General features: G+C 49.5%; 1 protein-coding gene and 1 non-coding gene across 2 annotated transcripts; both read right to left on the bottom strand.

Annotated features, from left to right (window-relative positions):
* Window positions 1-2,705: 2,705 nt before the first annotated feature.
* LOC142821480 (general transcription factor II-I repeat domain-containing protein 2A-like) lies at window positions 2,706-3,971 on the bottom strand. The gene has a single exon (XM_075912480.1). It carries the CDS (start codon window positions 3,969-3,971, stop codon window positions 2,706-2,708), a length of 1,266 nt encoding a protein of 421 aa, XP_075768595.1.
* A 2,544-nt stretch (window positions 3,972-6,515) lies between these two features.
* TRNAI-UAU (transfer RNA isoleucine (anticodon UAU)) lies at window positions 6,516-6,609 on the bottom strand. Its single transcript has 2 exons — window positions 6,572-6,609; window positions 6,516-6,551 (listed from the first exon to the last, which is right to left on the bottom strand). It is a non-coding gene; the product is annotated as a tRNA-Ile (tRNA).
* Between the last annotated feature and the right edge of the window lie 10,306 nt (window positions 6,610-16,915).

The following is a 16,915-nucleotide window of genomic DNA, read 5'->3' as shown; positions in this document are numbered from 1 at the left end:
TTGGTTTGGTGACTTCCCTTCCTTTAGCTGCCTGCTATGGACAGGGAAGCAGAAACAAGCAAAAATGTGAGCTTTGCAGGAAGCAGGGCAGAGATCTGGTAGAGGAAGGCTCCAGCCTGCACAACCCCAGTGGCTAAAGGGCCTTGGCCTGGCTTCCTGTCCCCAAAAGCAGGGGAACTGATGCCCAAATTCCTGCTGCCGCAGTAGCTACCTCAAGGCACCAGCGGGGGGGGCAGGCTCTGGAGCCCAAGCCACACAGGGAGACTCAATATGACTGGAAGGCCTGGAGCGTGAGAGCCCTGCACAGAGGCTACTGCTGGGGGCCTGCTTCAGTGGCCCAGCAGCTCAAGTTCCCCTGAACCAGCTTCTCCCCCTGGAGCCACCTCCCAGTGCTGCTGAGGCCCCTGACATGAGGCAGTGGGACCACCAGAGGAAGGTGCCAGCCTTAGCCCTTCCTCCCAGCCTCCTCCCCCTCCCAGGTCCTTTCCCCAGCCCCTCTCCAGTTCTACATTTCCCAACCAGAGAGTTTGTTCTTTCAGCAGGGAAAAGTCCTGTTTGTGTTACCAGCAGGGGGAGAGGGAGAGGGAAGGGGGTGTGTTTGGGGGGAGGAGGCACAGAGGGCAAAAAAAGAGGAGTAACCTTAGTTCAAACCAAGGGGCTTGGTTTGAACTAATGCAGCAGCCCCAGAGCTCCCTTTCACTTTCAATACACTGCATGGGTGAGAGTATGCAAATGAAGTATGTACTATTTAAATCCCTGCTTCACGTGCAACTCTGGTGTATCTACTTTGCTAGAAATAAGACCCCAGTGTAGACACACCCACACAAGGGCTCAGCCACAGGAGCAAAGATTTCCACCAAGGACTGGGATTGAACCAGGGGCCCTTAACACTGCACACTAATGCACCCCCCACTAAGCTACTTCAGTGGCTATGGGGGCTGTTCTGACATCACCACTTCTCCCTCAGGGATGCTTTACTCCCCAGCAGGGCACAAGAGATGCTGTTGCTGGTGGCCCTGCAGGGCAAGATGAGCTTTGCCTGCCCCTCACATCCTAACTCGCTACTTGGCCATTTCCTGCCCCCTTCCTGGGCAGACCCAATGGCTGACAGGGGCTGTGGCTGCTGATGATGGGAAGAAGATGGGTGGTGAGACCCTGGTGCCAAGAGTGCCCACCTGCCTCTTTCCTGCTTGGGCCTGGCTCTCAGCACGGGGCAGGCGGGGGTGCCCTGAGAGGCCATGCTGGCCAAAGGGGTGTCTGCTTTGATGACCTGCCTTTGTATAGCTGCCTGCTATGGACAGGGAAGGAGAAAGAAGCCCTGGGAGGTGAAGCAGTGGGAGGGAAGCAAGGAGCAGAGTGTCAGCTGCCAGCTGAGAGTAACAGGTGCCCTCTGCCTCCTGGGACCGCCCCTCCCTGAGCCGCCAGCCCCCTGTCTCTCACCATGCGCCCCTTGGGGAGTCCACTCGCTCTGGGCTCTGGGGGCCTCCCGCTCCCACAGGGAATGACACAGCCCTGTGCCCTAGCCCAGAGCCACTCCCAGCCCGTGTGAAACAGGAGGGTTCACTGAGCGTCTGACACAGCACAGGGTCCCAGGCAGGTAGCAGGGGCTGCGGGTGAGGAGTGAGGGCACCAGAGGGGGCAGGGAAACAAGTAGCACCAAGACTCTTGCCACCAGGGTCTGGCCACCTGACTCCCTGCCCAGGCTGCTGGGCCCCCGACCACTTCAGCTGCCAGGTCAGCCAAGGAGCTAAGGCAGGAATGGGGGGAAGGAGCAAGTCAAACTGTAGGTGGCAGGAAACACCCGTCTCGCCTTCCTGGGCCGTGCACAACGGCATCATGTTTGTGACACGGCTGCCAGACATCCCGGACAGTTAATAACCGACTAGAGGGGTTTATGGGTAGCTCAGTGTGAGGAGCCTAAGATGAAATATTTAAAGGTCCCTGGCTCAATCCCAGGCTTTGCCATGTCTCTCAGTGCAGCAGGGCCCTCTCTGCTCCCCTGGCCCTGCTAGTGCCCTGTGACATCCCCCCATCCATCTTGGCCACAGCCCAGCACTGGAAACTCCTGAGCATCTGATTAACCTCCTTCTCTTCCTTGGCTAAAGTCCTCTCCCCCTGTGCGTGTGGCTGGCAGTGGTTGCTAGATGGATCCATTCACATGCAGCTTCACTAAAACTCCCCTCGTTGGCCTGCGCCCAGGTCAGTCCGTGTCACTGGCTCAGGGGTTTCTCTCCCCAGTGCGCTGCAGAGAAAGCCCTTGGCTACGTCTACACTGGCCCTTTTCCGGAAGGGGCATGGTAATTTTTGAGATCGTAATAGGGAAATCCGCGGGGGATTTAAATATCCCCCGCGGCATTTAAATAAAAATGTCCGCCGCTTTTTTCCGGCTTTTAGAAAAGGCGGAAAAGAGCGTCTACGCTGGCCAGATCCTCCGGAAAAAAGCCCTTTTCCGGAGGATCTCTTATTCCTACTTTGAAGTAGGAATATTCTCTGTATTGTCACTTGTATCTGGCTTTCAATAAACAAACAAATATGAAAAAAAGTTAAACACAAATTAATCATATGCGCTCATCAGCACCTAATGGAAAATAGTGAAAAAAACCACAGTAATTTATGTGGTTTTTCTAATAAAGTCAGTATGATTTTTGGCACTGCATTTCTTCAGCCAATTTTTCGTAGTTGGGTAAGTAGGATGATATTCCTGTTCATAAGCAGTCATCAAGATGAACATCTGTAAGCCTAGATCTGTACTTTGATTTTATGAAGTTCATTGTTGAAAACAGAACTTCGCATAGATAAGTGGAACCAAAATAAGATTTTATTTTGTATGCTACATTTTTTAAGGCAGGAAACTTTTTTTGGTCAATCAGATTCCAAAAGTTTTCATCTGTTGCACAGGATTTTAGAACAATATCATTTTGAAGGTCCAAAATCTCCAGTTCCACTTCTTCTGTTCTTACCTGAACGAGACTCGCAATTGAGGTAGCCATTTCTGTTACCTCTATTTGGGAAGTAAAAGGATTCACAAGAAAGGCAACTACAGGCTCAATGATGGTGAACTGTTGAAATCTCTTTTCAAATTGTTGCAGAAGTGTTTGAAAATGGATAACAAATGGTGATGGGTTAAAATCACTGTCACATACCATTTTCTTCATGCTTGGGAAATGTACAAGAGACTTTGTCTTCATATGTGACATCCACAAGATCAGTTTTGCTTTGAATGATTTTACAGAACCTATCATTTGAGCCACATGTTTGTCTTTTCCCTGGAGCTCAAGATTTAAAATGTTCAATTTGTCAGTTATGTCAGCAAGAAAAGCCAAGTCCATTAACCAGCTGGAGTCTTCTAGTTGCTCGAAGTTCTGATTTGTGGACTTCAGAAATTCTTTGATCTCTTCAACTAGGCTTAAAAAACGTGCAAGAACTTTACCTTTGCTCAGCCATCGTACTTCTGCGTGCAAGATAAGATCAGATTGTTTATCATCAATATCTTCCAACAGGGCCTTAAAAAGTCGGTGTTGCAAAGGTTTCACTTGAATAGAGTTAATTATTTTAATAACGACATTCATGACATGTTGAAAAGAAAGAACTTTGACGCGCAAAGCTTCTTGGTGGATAATACAATGATAAGACATACATTTTGGAAAGGATTCATCCTTCTTGCAGAGTGCAATGAATCCATTGGTGCAGCCCATCATTGCTGGTGCCCCATCAGTGGTGATCGCAGACAGCTTGTGTAGTGGCATACTAATTGATGTTGCGTATGATTTGAATAAATTATAGATGTCCTCACCCTTTGTTCGCCCTTTCATAGGTAATACTTTTAGTAACTCTTCTTTTATGGTGAAGTCACTAAATACCATCCTCACCATAACTGCCAACTGTGCTGTATCTGATATATCTGTCGACACATCGAACTGCAGTGAAAACCAGTCACATATTTCCAAGTCATCCTTTAGCTGAGTTTGCATGTTGTTTGAAATTGCATGTATCCTCCTTGTAACTGTGTTGTCTGATAACTGCAAGTCTTGTATTGCTGACAAAATCTCATGCTTGTTAGAAAATCCTTGAAACAGGCAATCAGCACCAGTCAAAAATGCTTCCTTCAACAATTCTCCATCTTGAAAGGGTTTTTTCTTCTTTGCGAGAAGATGAGCAATTTTAAAGGAAGCAATAGTAGCACTTTTAGACTTTACTACTTATCTAGTGAAAACAGATTGCTGTGCAGATAGGTTTGATTTGAGTTGATTAATTTTCTTCTTTCTCAATTCAGATTTAGGTGGATGGCTAATGTCAAAAGAGCTGTGATTAGTTTGGAAATGGCATTCAACATTATGTTTTTTTGGCACTGCAACAGTACCACCGCACAATAAGCAAACACATTTCCCTTTATTGTCAATAAAACGATAGGTTTCTTCCCACTCTGCATTGAAATAATACGTACGCTGTCTTTTATTTGAACCACTCATTTTGGGCAAAATGTTATAAAAATAATAAATCGCAAAGCACGATAAAACAGCAGTATCAGTAAGGGGCAGATGAAAGTTTTGCGGGCCAGGGCATCACAGTTTCGCGGGCTCCCCTTTGGAGAAAAATTAGAAAAAAGGTGTCAAATGTGAAATTGAAGGCTATTTTCATATTAAATGTGAATTGGGTAAATTTGATAGAAGTTGGATAATTTTTATTTTAATTATATTGTAATTCATTTTTAAACAAAATTCTGCATTAATAAAAAAGGGGGGGATGTCCAAATGTTGAGCAAAAAAAGCACCCTCTCCCCCCCCCCCAAAAAAAAAAATCATGGCACCTTTAAATCTCACACTCCCTTCCACATGGCAGGGGAAGAATGTCCCAAGTGGCTTTCCAGATGAGAAACTGAAAATACCAGGTATTTTACTGGTGGGGAGGGAGTCAGGCCAGGGATTCGGATTGCACTTCAGGGCAGGGGATTGGGGTGCAGGGTCTGGGAGGAGAGTTCTGTGGGTAAGTTGTCAGAGTGGGAGTAGCTGGGGGGGGGGGGGATGGACACTTACCAGCCAGATACACAATGCTCTCCAGTTTCTTCCACAGGAGCTGCCTGGCCATGTGCTTGGGGATTGGTAGGTTCCCGCAGCTGCCATTGTCCAGGTCCAGCCAATGGGCTTGTGCGGGGGGGGGGGGGGGGCGGAAGCAGCCATAAGGGACCCTCCCTTGCCGGCTCACAGCTCCTGCATCACAAAGGGCCCCGCCACAGCTGTTTTGCGAGTGAGGGGAGGGGGGCTGTTGCTGCCTCACGGCCGGACCAGACCAGCCTGGGATTTGCTCCAGCTGCTGAAGCACCTGCGCGGACTGCCTGCTGCGGTGGGGGCGGGGCTCGAGCCTCCGAAGCACCGCGTCAGACTCTCTTGCGAGCCCCAGGCTGCCGACCCTGCTTTAAATGGGTGAATGTGCGTAGTATTAAAATGCTAGCACGGGCACCGTGTTGGGGACCACGGAAATAGACACTCTCACAGAAGGCACTTGGATTTAAACCAAGAACCGTGTGATCTGCAGTCAAACACTCTGCCACTGAGCTACACCCCCATGCAAAACAAGTGTCTGCAGCCAGTATTGAGAAGTGGGTAAGGAACAAGTGGCTTTTGTAGAACACACATCTCTGGTGGGACAGACCCTCAGTGACCCCAGATTGTGACTGGTCCTAACAAGGAGTTTGTTATGAAAGCAGCAGAGCTGGGGCAGGACAGAGGTTCTGTCCACACAGAAAAGTTCTTTTGGAACAATGGCCGTTATTCCAAAATAACAATGTGAGCATCTACACAGCAATTCTGTTATTTTGAAATAACTCTGAAATAACGGACGGCTAATTCCGACTTCTGTAAACCTCACTGTACAAAGAATAATGCCTATTCTAAAATAGCTATTTCAAAATGAGGCCTGTGTAGATGCTCTACTTCTGCTATTTCAAAATAGCCCCTTCCCAGGGCCATTGTAAGTTATTCAACTTGGGGCTCTAAATCAAGGTAGCACGTCTACATTAGGGAAGCCTCCTTGGACTCATTTTGAGGTTTCCCTGCAGTGTAGATGTCCTATTTTGGAATAACTATTCCAGAAGAGCTTATTCCAAAATAAATATGCTGTGTAGACATAGCCAGAGAGTCCTGAGAAATGAAGCAGCTGTAGGGAAGCCAGGAGTGCAGAGGCCAGTCTGAGACCTAAGTGTCCCAGGTGTCTACGCCATCCCCAATGTCTAGGTTCCATGGTGTAAGGAGCAGCACTAATGACTCTGAGTCTTGTCATCTGAGTTCAAGTTTCAGTAGAACCTGCAGGTCCTGGGGTGGTTGCTGGGAGGTCCTCATGCTCCATGCTTTTTGGCTTCCTTGTTCTGAGGTTCACTAAGTGCCTCGAATTCTGGCCACCCCGCATTCACTCTGAAGAGGCCATAATATGTGAGGGGGAATTTTCACTGATCCCTTCTCCTCTGAGCTGGAATCCCAGCATTCACTGGAAGGGCCAGCCCAGCAGGGACTAAAAACCACTGCTCCAGGTGAGGTTTGAACTCACAGCCTCAGCATGTTTCCTACAAGTACTGTCATATAAGTACTGTGCACTGACCCATTGTGCCACTGGAGCAACTCTGTTAGATGCTTCTTCAAAGTCCTTAGATTGAAAAAGTCAAGAAGCACAAAGTGGAATTGAACAAGTGGGGCAAGATCAATTCTGATGGATTTGCACAAACCAAGATCTCACCATAAGGTCTCACTGAGATTTGAACTCAGCTTGCCAGAGTCAATGTTCTGTTCTGTGCCTGAGGCTCTCAGCTAGTTGACACGCTAGTCTCCTTGCTTGCTCCAATTGACTGCTTCACCTCTCCGGACCCTGCCCCTTCTGCAAGTGGCCTCATGGGAATGATCTGGCTCCCTTTCCAGCAGAAGAAGGAGAAATGTTGCCGTGTATTACACACATTGGCACCTCACAGACACCAGCCCTGTATCCCCCTGCCCTGAGCTCCATGGGGCAGGGAGAAGCTCCAGGAGATGGTTCCCCTGGATCAGGAGTGGCCTGAGGCCGACTGCAGCAGCTGGTACCCTAGGCAGGGAGCTGATTGCGGTGCCCCTGCCTGCATGGCCAGTAATGGCCATGACATCATCACGTGTGCCTGGGCCAGCGGCGCCCTAGGCAGCTGCCTAGGCTCACGGGCCGCCCCTGCCTGGGATCATGTCTCACATTGATCCTAAGGTTGTGGGAACCCAGACCCACCCTGCAGCCTGGAATGCCGGTTCCTAGAAGCTCCTCCTGAGAAAGGACTCGACTGAGGGGTCAAGAAGAAGCTGGGGAGAGATGAGGCCAGAGGTTTTTGGGTGGAAGAGTGCAGCTTCTCGACTCTTGGGCTAAGTTCGAGAGCTGCAAACAGGGAAGTGGCTTCTGGACACTCTGCGTGGCCAAAAGTTGATTATCCTAAGTGAAACATTTGCACCTCCGGGTGTGTCAATCATGGATTTCTATTGTATAGGGATTCTTAAAATGTCAGCAAACCCCTCGTGTGTTCTTGTGCCAATGCACATAAACCAGGCAGACGGGTCCCTCAACTGAAACCAGTTCAAACCTGCTGGGTGTCTGGTTTCTATTCCCATCAGTTGACCAAGGCTGAGATCTGTACAGAAGAACAAGAACCACGTCCAGCTGGAGAGGAATCGGTGTGATCAATCTTCTGGAACTTAATTCAGCCAGTCAAACTAAGACTTACTAAATCAAACCCAGAGGGCACCCCACCAGCATCCTGCACTTCTGCTCTTTGCTCCCTTTGGCTTCCTGCTGTGGGGCCAAAGCCAAGTTCAACTGAAAGAAGCCGATTGCAGGTACATATTGAGGGATGGTAGGAAAAGCAGACACATTGGTCAGGCACCGCTGGTTTCATACACACTCAGCCTCACCTACAGCCGGGAGGCAGTTTGCAGTGAGCTGAAAAGAAACTGGCTAACAGAAACAAGGCTCAGGATATTTCTGGGTCCAGATGTGCAAACAGCTGGTAGCCAAGCTTGTAGCCATTGTTAGGAGTGTGACCAAAACACAGGCTTCACTGTGAGCAGGATTTGAGCCTGTGCAGGGAAACACTTTTAGATTTCTAAGCCAACTGTTTAACCACTTGGCCATCATTACTATGGGAAAACTGTCTCCTGTATTTATATGTGAACAAAAAATTTGTTACTTGCTCTCTGGCCAACTCAGATTGCTACAGGGCAAAGGAATTCTCTCTTAATTCTGTGCCCTCAGGAAGGAACCAACCTAAAGGAGGCCGGGCCCCCACGCCAAACTGTGAGACCCAGGGGCTTACCATCCAGACGATCAGTGTTTGCTGCACTTCCCCTCCCCCCCCAGCAATGCTAAATCTCAAGGCCAACTCTACAGTCCCAGTGGCTGGGGGAAACGTGCATGTTAGAGCCTCTGCCCACTGAGCTGTAGCTTTCTGTACCCGGGGAGCCAGACACTGCCAGGGCTGGAGGGAAATGGCTGCACTTTGGGAGGCAAAGGTGTTGTCTGGGACCATAGAATAGAACAGTTTTAGGTACTGGCCTGTAGAGAGCACTATGGCTTAGTTGGCTAAAGCAACTTTTTCATAAACAGAAGATCCTGGGTTCAACTCCCAGTGGTGCCTTGCTGTGGCCTTTGCTCACATTTTCCTATGTCCTTCTAGGACACAGAAGAGGCCTCCCCTGGCCATCCATGGAACTGCTGGTTCAGGAAAAGGCTGATTGCAGAGGCTCGTTAGGGAGAAGGAAACCAGAAGCCTGGAGCAGGTGCAGAGGTGACTGGCACTGGCCAGGCAGGGCTCTGACTCCCACTGTAAGTCCCTGGGTACCACACACTGGCCAGTGAGTCCTGCTCCATGGTCGTCCCAGTGCTCTGGGTGCGAGAGACATGCCTGTAACTCCCTGCTGGGAGCATGGGCCCTGCCCTTCCTGGTGGGGAGGGGACAAACACAGGCCAGTTGACAGGGGCTCTGACACTCCAGCACTGGGGTCGTCCAGCCCATCAGACGGATTCAGACCAGCCTGGCTGGAGCCTCTCGTGCTCACCAAGGGGGATTATGCACTTGCTGCCTTGGGAGCCAGGGTCACATTGCAGAGCTCCCCCAGGGCCGTCCCACGGTGCCACCAGCACAGCCCCAGCCACTCTCCCTGCCCTTGGCAACGTGGATGTGTTTTATCCTTCCCCTTCAGTGACAACTGCCCATTCCCCGCCAGCCCGATCCTGTGGGACCCGCTCCCTTCCCCACGAGCAGTGAGCACCAGTGTGGCTCCCTGCTGAGGCTGCGGCTGTGGGAACAAGCCCCTGGCTTTGGGAGGGAGACGAAATGTCCAGGTGTTCAGTTTCGCCCATAGCTAGTGTGAGGTGACCCATGCTTTGGGAGCAGCTGGAGGTGCCTCCTGAGAGCTGGTTTTCAGAGGGCTGTGATCAGCCCTTCCTGTGTTTCTGGCTCCTTCCAAGGGCTTGAATCTGGCACCTAAAATTAAGGAATGTGCATTTGGAAGAGGGAATTTTTGTCTCTTTGTCATCCTTGGTGTGCCCCAGTGGCCTAATGGAAAAAGCATTGGCTCCTTTGGCCAGGGATTGTGGATTCAAGTCCCATCTGGATTGACAGTTGTGATGTTTCCTGGTAGATGTTGAGGGGGAAATCTCGCTCCCCTGGGGTACAGAGCCCCCAGAAGGGTTTGAGGCTGGAGGTCAAATCAAATCAGTGAGGCAGGAGAGAAACCTAGAAGAGAAAACTTTATGATGCATGCATGCAGGCTGTCACACCGAGAGTGAAGCAGCCCTGACAGACAGATTCAGGGATTCTTTATACAGTATGTTCAGACAGCTCAGTTGTGGATTGTTTTTCTTTAACATATCAAAGTCTCAGCAGAAGCACTCTGAGACTTCTGTTCACCCCAGGAGTGCTAGAAGTAAGTTTTACAGAACAAAGCCATATGAGAATGTGGAGTGGAGAAGTCTACAAGGCAAACTGTGACAAAGATAAGGGTTTACATGGCAAATTGTGACAGACTAGGAGTATCCATGAACTTGAGATAGGAGGCATTGTAAGGGTCTTGATTAGAGCTAATTTGATTTCTCTGTGTTACAGGGAGAGAGGCCTGGAAAACTTTTTAACCCTTACAGCAGTTTTCTTTTAGAAAGTTATGATTTCTGCACAGTCCCCCCTTAGACACAATTGGAGTTATTTGATTTTCCCCACAATGTAGAGTCTCTTTGGCTTCCTCTTTACCATGTTATCTGTGAGATGTTTCAACACTGGGCAAGTGTCCCCTGGAATTGCCATTTTTCCCCAGACAGGACCCCTCAGGAGCAGACAGTAACACTGGTGTTAGGCGCAGATAGGAGGAGAGTGTTTGCTAAAAGCTGAGGTGTGCAAAGTGAAGTCACCTGCAGAGATGCAGGCACTGGCGTCTCTGTATGTGCCTTGGCACCTGTTACCCATCGGTACTCACCACCTCTCACCCCCCTGCCAGCACCCAGACAGAAGGCCAATGCACATGGAGCCAGCGACCGTTGCGAGGGAGGTGGCTGCAGCACAATTCCAGGCCTGGGGCACATTGAACAATTGTTTGAACTATTTTTAAAACAAAAAATATGAAAAACTTTAGGCTCCATCTACACTGCAGGCTTCTTGCCCAAGAACTGTTTTGGGCAAGAGTTCTTGTGCAAGAGCACATCCACACTGCTATATGCTTTAGCCCTAAAAGCAAGGCAGGTTAGCTCAGTTGTTTGAATGTTAGTTTGTTAAGTCCAGGGTTATGAGTTTAATTCTTGAGGTAACCATTTAGGTATCTGGGGCATATCTGTCAAGGATGGTTCTTGGAGCTTCCTTAAGCGCAAGGACAGAACTATCTGACCTCTCAAGGCTCCTTCCAGGTCTATGAGATGGTGTATCTTCTTATAAAGAGAATTGTGGACACTCTCTTGTGCATGAAAGCTCTAGCCATAGGGGTTTCTGGCACAAGAAATCCCTCTTGCCTATGCACACTGCCTTTTTGTGCAAGAGGGCTTATTCGTTATGGGGAGAGGAATAACTCTTGCACAAGAAGCCATCTTTTCCAATGGTTTACTGTACATTTTCTTGTGCAAGATTGCATATACAGGGTAAACACTCTGCTAGTTTTTGCACAAAAATGGCCATTTTTGTGCAAAAAGATTTCAGTGTAGACATAGACATGCAGTGTGAAAAACCTCACAACAACAAGCCCACGCCAGGAGGTCCCACTGATATTGGAACTCAGATTGCAGGTTTCAAAGTCCTGATTGCTGCCCCTCACACCATGGGACCAATGTGGCTCAGTGTGTGTGGGTACCTGGGATACTCAGTTTTCTAGCTGACCTCTGCACTTCAGGCTTCCCTCCTGCTGCTTCATCCCTCTGGCTATGACTACACAGCACATTTATTTTGGAATAAGCTGGTCTTGAATAGTGATTCCAAAATAGCTTATTTCTAACTAGCACGTCTACACTGCAGGGAAACCTCAGAATAGTCTGAGGCAGGCTCCCCAGTGTAGACGAGCTACCTCGATTTAGAGCCCCAGGAAGAATAACTCAGAATGACCCTGGGGAGGGGCTAGTTCAAACTAGCAGCAGTGGCGCATCTACACAGGCCTTATTTTGAAATAGCTAATCTGGAACAGGTGTTATTCTTCATAGAATGAGGTTTGCAGAAGTCGGAATAAGCCGTCTGTTACTTCAGAATTATTTCAAAATAATGGAATTGCTGTGTAGTCTCTTGCATTGTTGTTGTGGAATAATGGCCATTGTTCCAAAAGAACTTTTGTGTGTGGACAGAACCTACGCAGCCCAAGAAATGTGATTGGCAGCTCGTACCCACAATCATTTTGTCAATTGAAGTGGAGGGCTCTGAAGACACAGATCCAAGATAACCACCTTGGTTGCTTTCTGCTAAGGCCACACTGGAGGGAAGAGAAAGGCTCCTTCAAGCTGAGCCAGCAACCTAAGGATCATTTGCTAAGCACACTCTACAGCCCTCTGCTCTGCCAGCTGAGCTATCAAAGGTACCTAAACAACATTAGTTCGTCCAAGTTGTCCCTTCTGCAAGTCTCAGGGCAACTTCTCCCCCAAGTAGGTGGCATTGCTGATGAGGGGCAGAGGAGCACAGGGGCTGTCACAGGTACTTCACATGCAGACAGACCCCCTGGGTGAAACCTGAGCTAGATCCATCCATGTCACAGCAAAAGGAAGAAAGTTGGGTTCTTCTCACGTGTCTTCTTTGTTCCAGAGTCTCTAGGGGTGTGGCACCAAAACCTTTTGTGCTGGCCGTAATGTTTTCCTTTATTTAAAATGAAGTTTGATCAACTAACATAAGACAGTTCAAACGCTTAATCATTTAATGATTTAAATTAAACTTTTCTCCCCAGTTGCAGCCCTAGCAAAATGGCTGGGGTGTAATTGTGTCATTAGTGGCGAGTGTCCATTAGTAACCAAGAGTCCATGGAAAAGTTTGGGGAGGACAGGGGCTCAGCAAAGGGGTGGGGTCTTGCGGAAGGGATGGGATAGACCCTGGCTTTCCCTGACATTTAAAAGGTGACCTTGGGGGCATGTGGCACCGTGAGCAGCCTCTGATGTTCCCTGTGTGAGCCCCAGAACCAGCCCTGAGTGACGGGGGAAGAGGGAGAGGAGCTCACACATGCCAAGGGGCTGGCCAGGGGCAGGACATGAGCCTGCAAGGCAGCAGTGACATCACAAGGGCCTTGTGCAGCACCTCAGCTCATTGGTAGGGAGGCAGTGACCTCACAGAGGGTCCATGGCAACAGCCAGGTGGGACAGGATGCATGGCTGGGGCATCTCAGAGAACCCCCCTGGCCTGGCTGCCTGGAATCTCCTTTGTGAGGTTTCCCCTTGAGGGCAGAAGGGATTGAGGGTGCCATCTAGGAGTGTCTCTGTGGAGATTTCCCCTTTCCCCAGGCTGCAGTGGGAAGGGCTGGGGCAGGCAGGGTTACAGGAAGGGCTGGCACTGAACTGAAGAGTGATCTGGGTGAAGCAAGAGGAAGGGCTGCAAATACCCTATAAGGATGGGATTCAAACCCAGGCACGCAGAGCACAATGGATTAGCAATCCACCACCTTAACCACCTCATCTAAGCTGCAAGAGCCTTTCTGTGTAGACATATGTAAGGGCACTGTTACCCCTTACTAAAACTCTGTGGGAGTTTCTGGTTTGCCAGCTCACAGTATCTGAAGGATAGTGATAGAAATGTAGCCGTGTTAGTCTGGGGTAGCTGAAGCAAAATGCAGGACAATGTAGCACTTTAAAGACTAACAAGATGGTTTATTAGATGACGAACTTTCGTGGGCCAGACCCACTTCCTCAGATCAAATAGTGGAAGAAAATAGTCACAACCATATATACCAAAGGATACAATTAAAAAAATGAACACATATGAAAAGGACAAATCACATTTCAGAACAGGAGGGGGATGGGGGGGGGAGGAAGGAAGGTAAGTGTCTGTGAATTGACGATATTAGAGGTGGGGAGAGTGGGATGTTTGTGAGTTAATGGTGTTAGAGGTGATAATTGGGAAAGCTATCTTGATAATGTGTAAGATAATTCAAGTGTTTGTTCATTTTTTTTAATTGTATCCTTTGGTATATATGGTTGTGACTATTTTCTTCCACTATTTGATCTGAGGAAGTGGGTCTGGCCCACGAAAGCTCATCATCTAATAAACCATCTTGTTAGTCTTTAAAGTGCTACATTGTCCTGCATTTTGCTTCAGTATCTGAAGGGGAAGAGTTCATGAGACTGATTGACCCCAGAGACAATGGAAAGCAGCCAACACTCCAGCTCAGCCTGATTGACAGGTTGGACAGGCCAGTGAGGAAGGGGAGAGGCCAGGCCCCGTCCTCCCTGTGAGCTGGGATTGTTCTGGCTCTCTCTCTGAACAAACAAGCTGTGTGCAGAAGAGGTCCTGCAAAGACAGAGAGCTGAAATAGGAGTACAAGCTGTGTGAAGAAGTCCTGCAAAAACAGAGAGCTGAGAGACTGCTAAGAGGAGCAAGCTGTGCTGAGGGGCAGTTTTTGCAGCAGCAGAGCCAGGCGTACACAACTCAAGGAGAGCAGACCCTGTGTTGAGCAGCAGACTGGCAGTGCTCAGAGAGCCAAAAGGAACAGAGAAGCAACACAAGGAGCTGGAACTGGCCAAGCAGCACAGCCTGCAGCTGGATGTGGTGAGCACCTGGGACAAGCAAAGTGTGGGGAAAGGCTCTGGACTGGGAGAGGGGTCTGGCCACTTCGAGCTTGAGACTGTGTGGTCACTACCAGAGCTAGCATGTCCAGCCTGTAGCCCCCCCTGCAGCATATCCAGGGCCTCTAAGAAAGAGACTGTGGACTGTCCTTACACCCTGCAGACTGCTGTTTTGATGTCCCTGTGCTACAGAGCAGGGCTGGGTGTTCTCATTTAACCATTCTCATTTTGTCTTATTCTTTTCTCTTTAATCAGTTATTGTTTAATAAATTGTATTTGCTTTGAACCTTATGAAGTGATCACTGGGCCAAGAAGGCCTGCAGTGTAAAGAGAGCACCTCGGAGTGGGGACACCCTAACTCCTGCCCCTAGTGACTACAAGGTCAGGGATTAAGCCCCAGGAAACCTGGGCTCTGCTACTCCGGAGAGTGGAGGGGGAGCCCTCAGGATCAGGGAGCCGTGGGGTAAAGGAAGTGGGAGCGGGGACTCAGATCCTTTCGCTGGTTCATTTCACCGGGGTGTATAGAAGCCAGGAAAGTTCCCCACAATAGCGGGATCATTCCCCCGCTTACACATAGCCCAATTGTTTTCACTGTCAGGGGGCTCAGTGGCCCCTCCCTCTCCCTACCTGCTCTCCCAAAAGAGACAGACCTGGCTCCCCTTTCTTTTCCCCCAGCAATTGCCAGGCTGAAAAGCAGATATCAGAGACAACAAAAGTAGTAGTCTATGAGGCTCTGTGGCACAATGGAAAGTGTGTGTGGTTTTCTAAGCTTTGGTGCTCACTCTGAGCTAGGTCAATCATTCCAAGCTTGTGGGTTCAAATCCCACCAGAGTCACTTTAGGTGCTTCCCCATTTCCAGAGTAGCTATTACAGAACAGGAAATCCTTAGGCTGACACCAGGATGGGCTTTAGTCCAGACAGGTCCCAGGAGACCCCAGCAAGGGTGGGGTCAAGGGCTGCTCTGAAAGGCTGCATGTGCCCACAGACCCTTTTGTCCCCCCATGTCTCCTACCAGTGCTGTGCATCACTCAAGCTATGTCTACACACACTGTTCTTCTGAAAAAGCTAGGCAAATTGTGAACCCTAGTTTGCATAGCTTTTTCTGGAAGAAGCTTTTCCAACCGGGCCAAATGTGGGGGAAAAAACCTTTTTTTGTAACATCCCTTCTTCATAAAATGAGGTTCACAGAGGCACCAAAAAGGCATGTCTGCTCTTCCGAAAAAAATTCAGCAGATGTGTTCTCTGGACTAAAGCGTTGTCTCTGTAGTGTAGAGAGAGCCCTGATGTAACATCTTATTTCAAGTTTAGGTGCAGCATAGATAGAGAGTTGACTCAGAGTCCTTAGTGCTACCTCTTAGACCATGGGACCTACACAAGGCACCTGACACTCAGCTGGGCCAAACTGGAGCCCTGGCCCAGGCCCCCTGGGACCAGCTTTGCTTGTTTTTCTTCCACCCAGAGCCCCCTTCTTCTCCTGGGCTGCAAGGAGCCTCCCTGGGACGCCCTGAGACAGACACAGGGCTCTGCCTCCCCACAGCCAGCCCCACCCCACAGGCTTTGGCAGAACAAGGCAGGGGGGAGGTCTCTACTCACCCTACTGAGTCCCACTGAGACGTTGAGCTTTTGTCCTGCCCTCCTCAGCTTGGCCTCCCTCCTCTGTTCCCTTCCTGCCTTACTTCCTCCTTGGGCAAGTCACCTTAGGGAAGTAGCAGGAGGAACTGGCCCCATACACCTGCTTCTGAGAACATGGGAGGCTAAAACACAAGTGTCCATCAGGTGCCTGGCCTGACCCATCTGGCTTCCCCACGCTGGCACCCTCAGCTGATGTCACCCCCCTCTGTTGCATAGGAGTTGGGCTCATCTCGGGCAGGAGGAGCTGCACTTACCCGGGCACCCAGGGGAGCAGAAATAAGAGAAGACCCTGTGTTTCCACCTGGCTTTGAACCATGGACCTTTTGCACATTAGGGAAACAGGAGAACCACTACAGCACAGAATCACACTTCAGGGGATGGAACTTGGCTGAGTGTTCTGTTCCTAGCTCTTTCTAACACCCTGCTCTGCAGGGGAGGAGAATGAACCTTGTGAACACTCCACCTTTTGCTCTCACGGAAGCCACTAACCGGAGCTGCCAGCTCCTCATTTCCTCACCAGCCCCTTGAGATTTGTAGCTCAAAGCTGGAGCTGCTGTGGAAGGAGGTGAAGCTACAGAAGCTGACGGGGGAAGGGTTATTTTTTCTCCTCCCTGGGCTGATGTGGCTAGAACTGAGGAGAAGAAAATCCTCTTCCCTTCTCCTCAGAAGATGGAAATTGCTGTTGGTTCTCTCTCTGCTTCTACTGAAGCTGGACCCCAGGACTAGACTTTTTCTTTCTAAAACCCTGGTGAAAACTGAGAGCCAATTGCTTGTAAGCTGAGAATGTGAGTTAAGGAAGGGCACCGCCCAGCACAGGGCTTGAACCCATGACCCTGAAATTAAGAGTCTCATGCTCTACCAACTGAGCTAGCTAGTCTTCCTAATATCCCAGTATAGCATAACAGGAGCCAAGTGTTCTCCACTCCCTGACTCAAAGCTCTTTCTTGTCCCTAATGTGAGGTTCTGGTCTGTGGAGGGGTTTGAACTCAAACCCCACTCCCAACACACCCACTTCTTTCCCCACACGGAACGGCCCCATTTCCATCTCTCCAGGGACAGG

The sequence above is a fragment of the Pelodiscus sinensis genome, chromosome 19, assembly GCF_052426305.1.
Source record: "Pelodiscus sinensis isolate ZL-2025 chromosome 19, ASM5242630v1, whole genome shotgun sequence".
In the NCBI taxonomy this organism is placed as follows: Eukaryota; Metazoa; Chordata; order Testudines; family Trionychidae; genus Pelodiscus; species Pelodiscus sinensis.
Note: the sequence above shows the minus strand (reverse complement) of the source record. Positions and strands in the feature narration are given on the sequence as shown.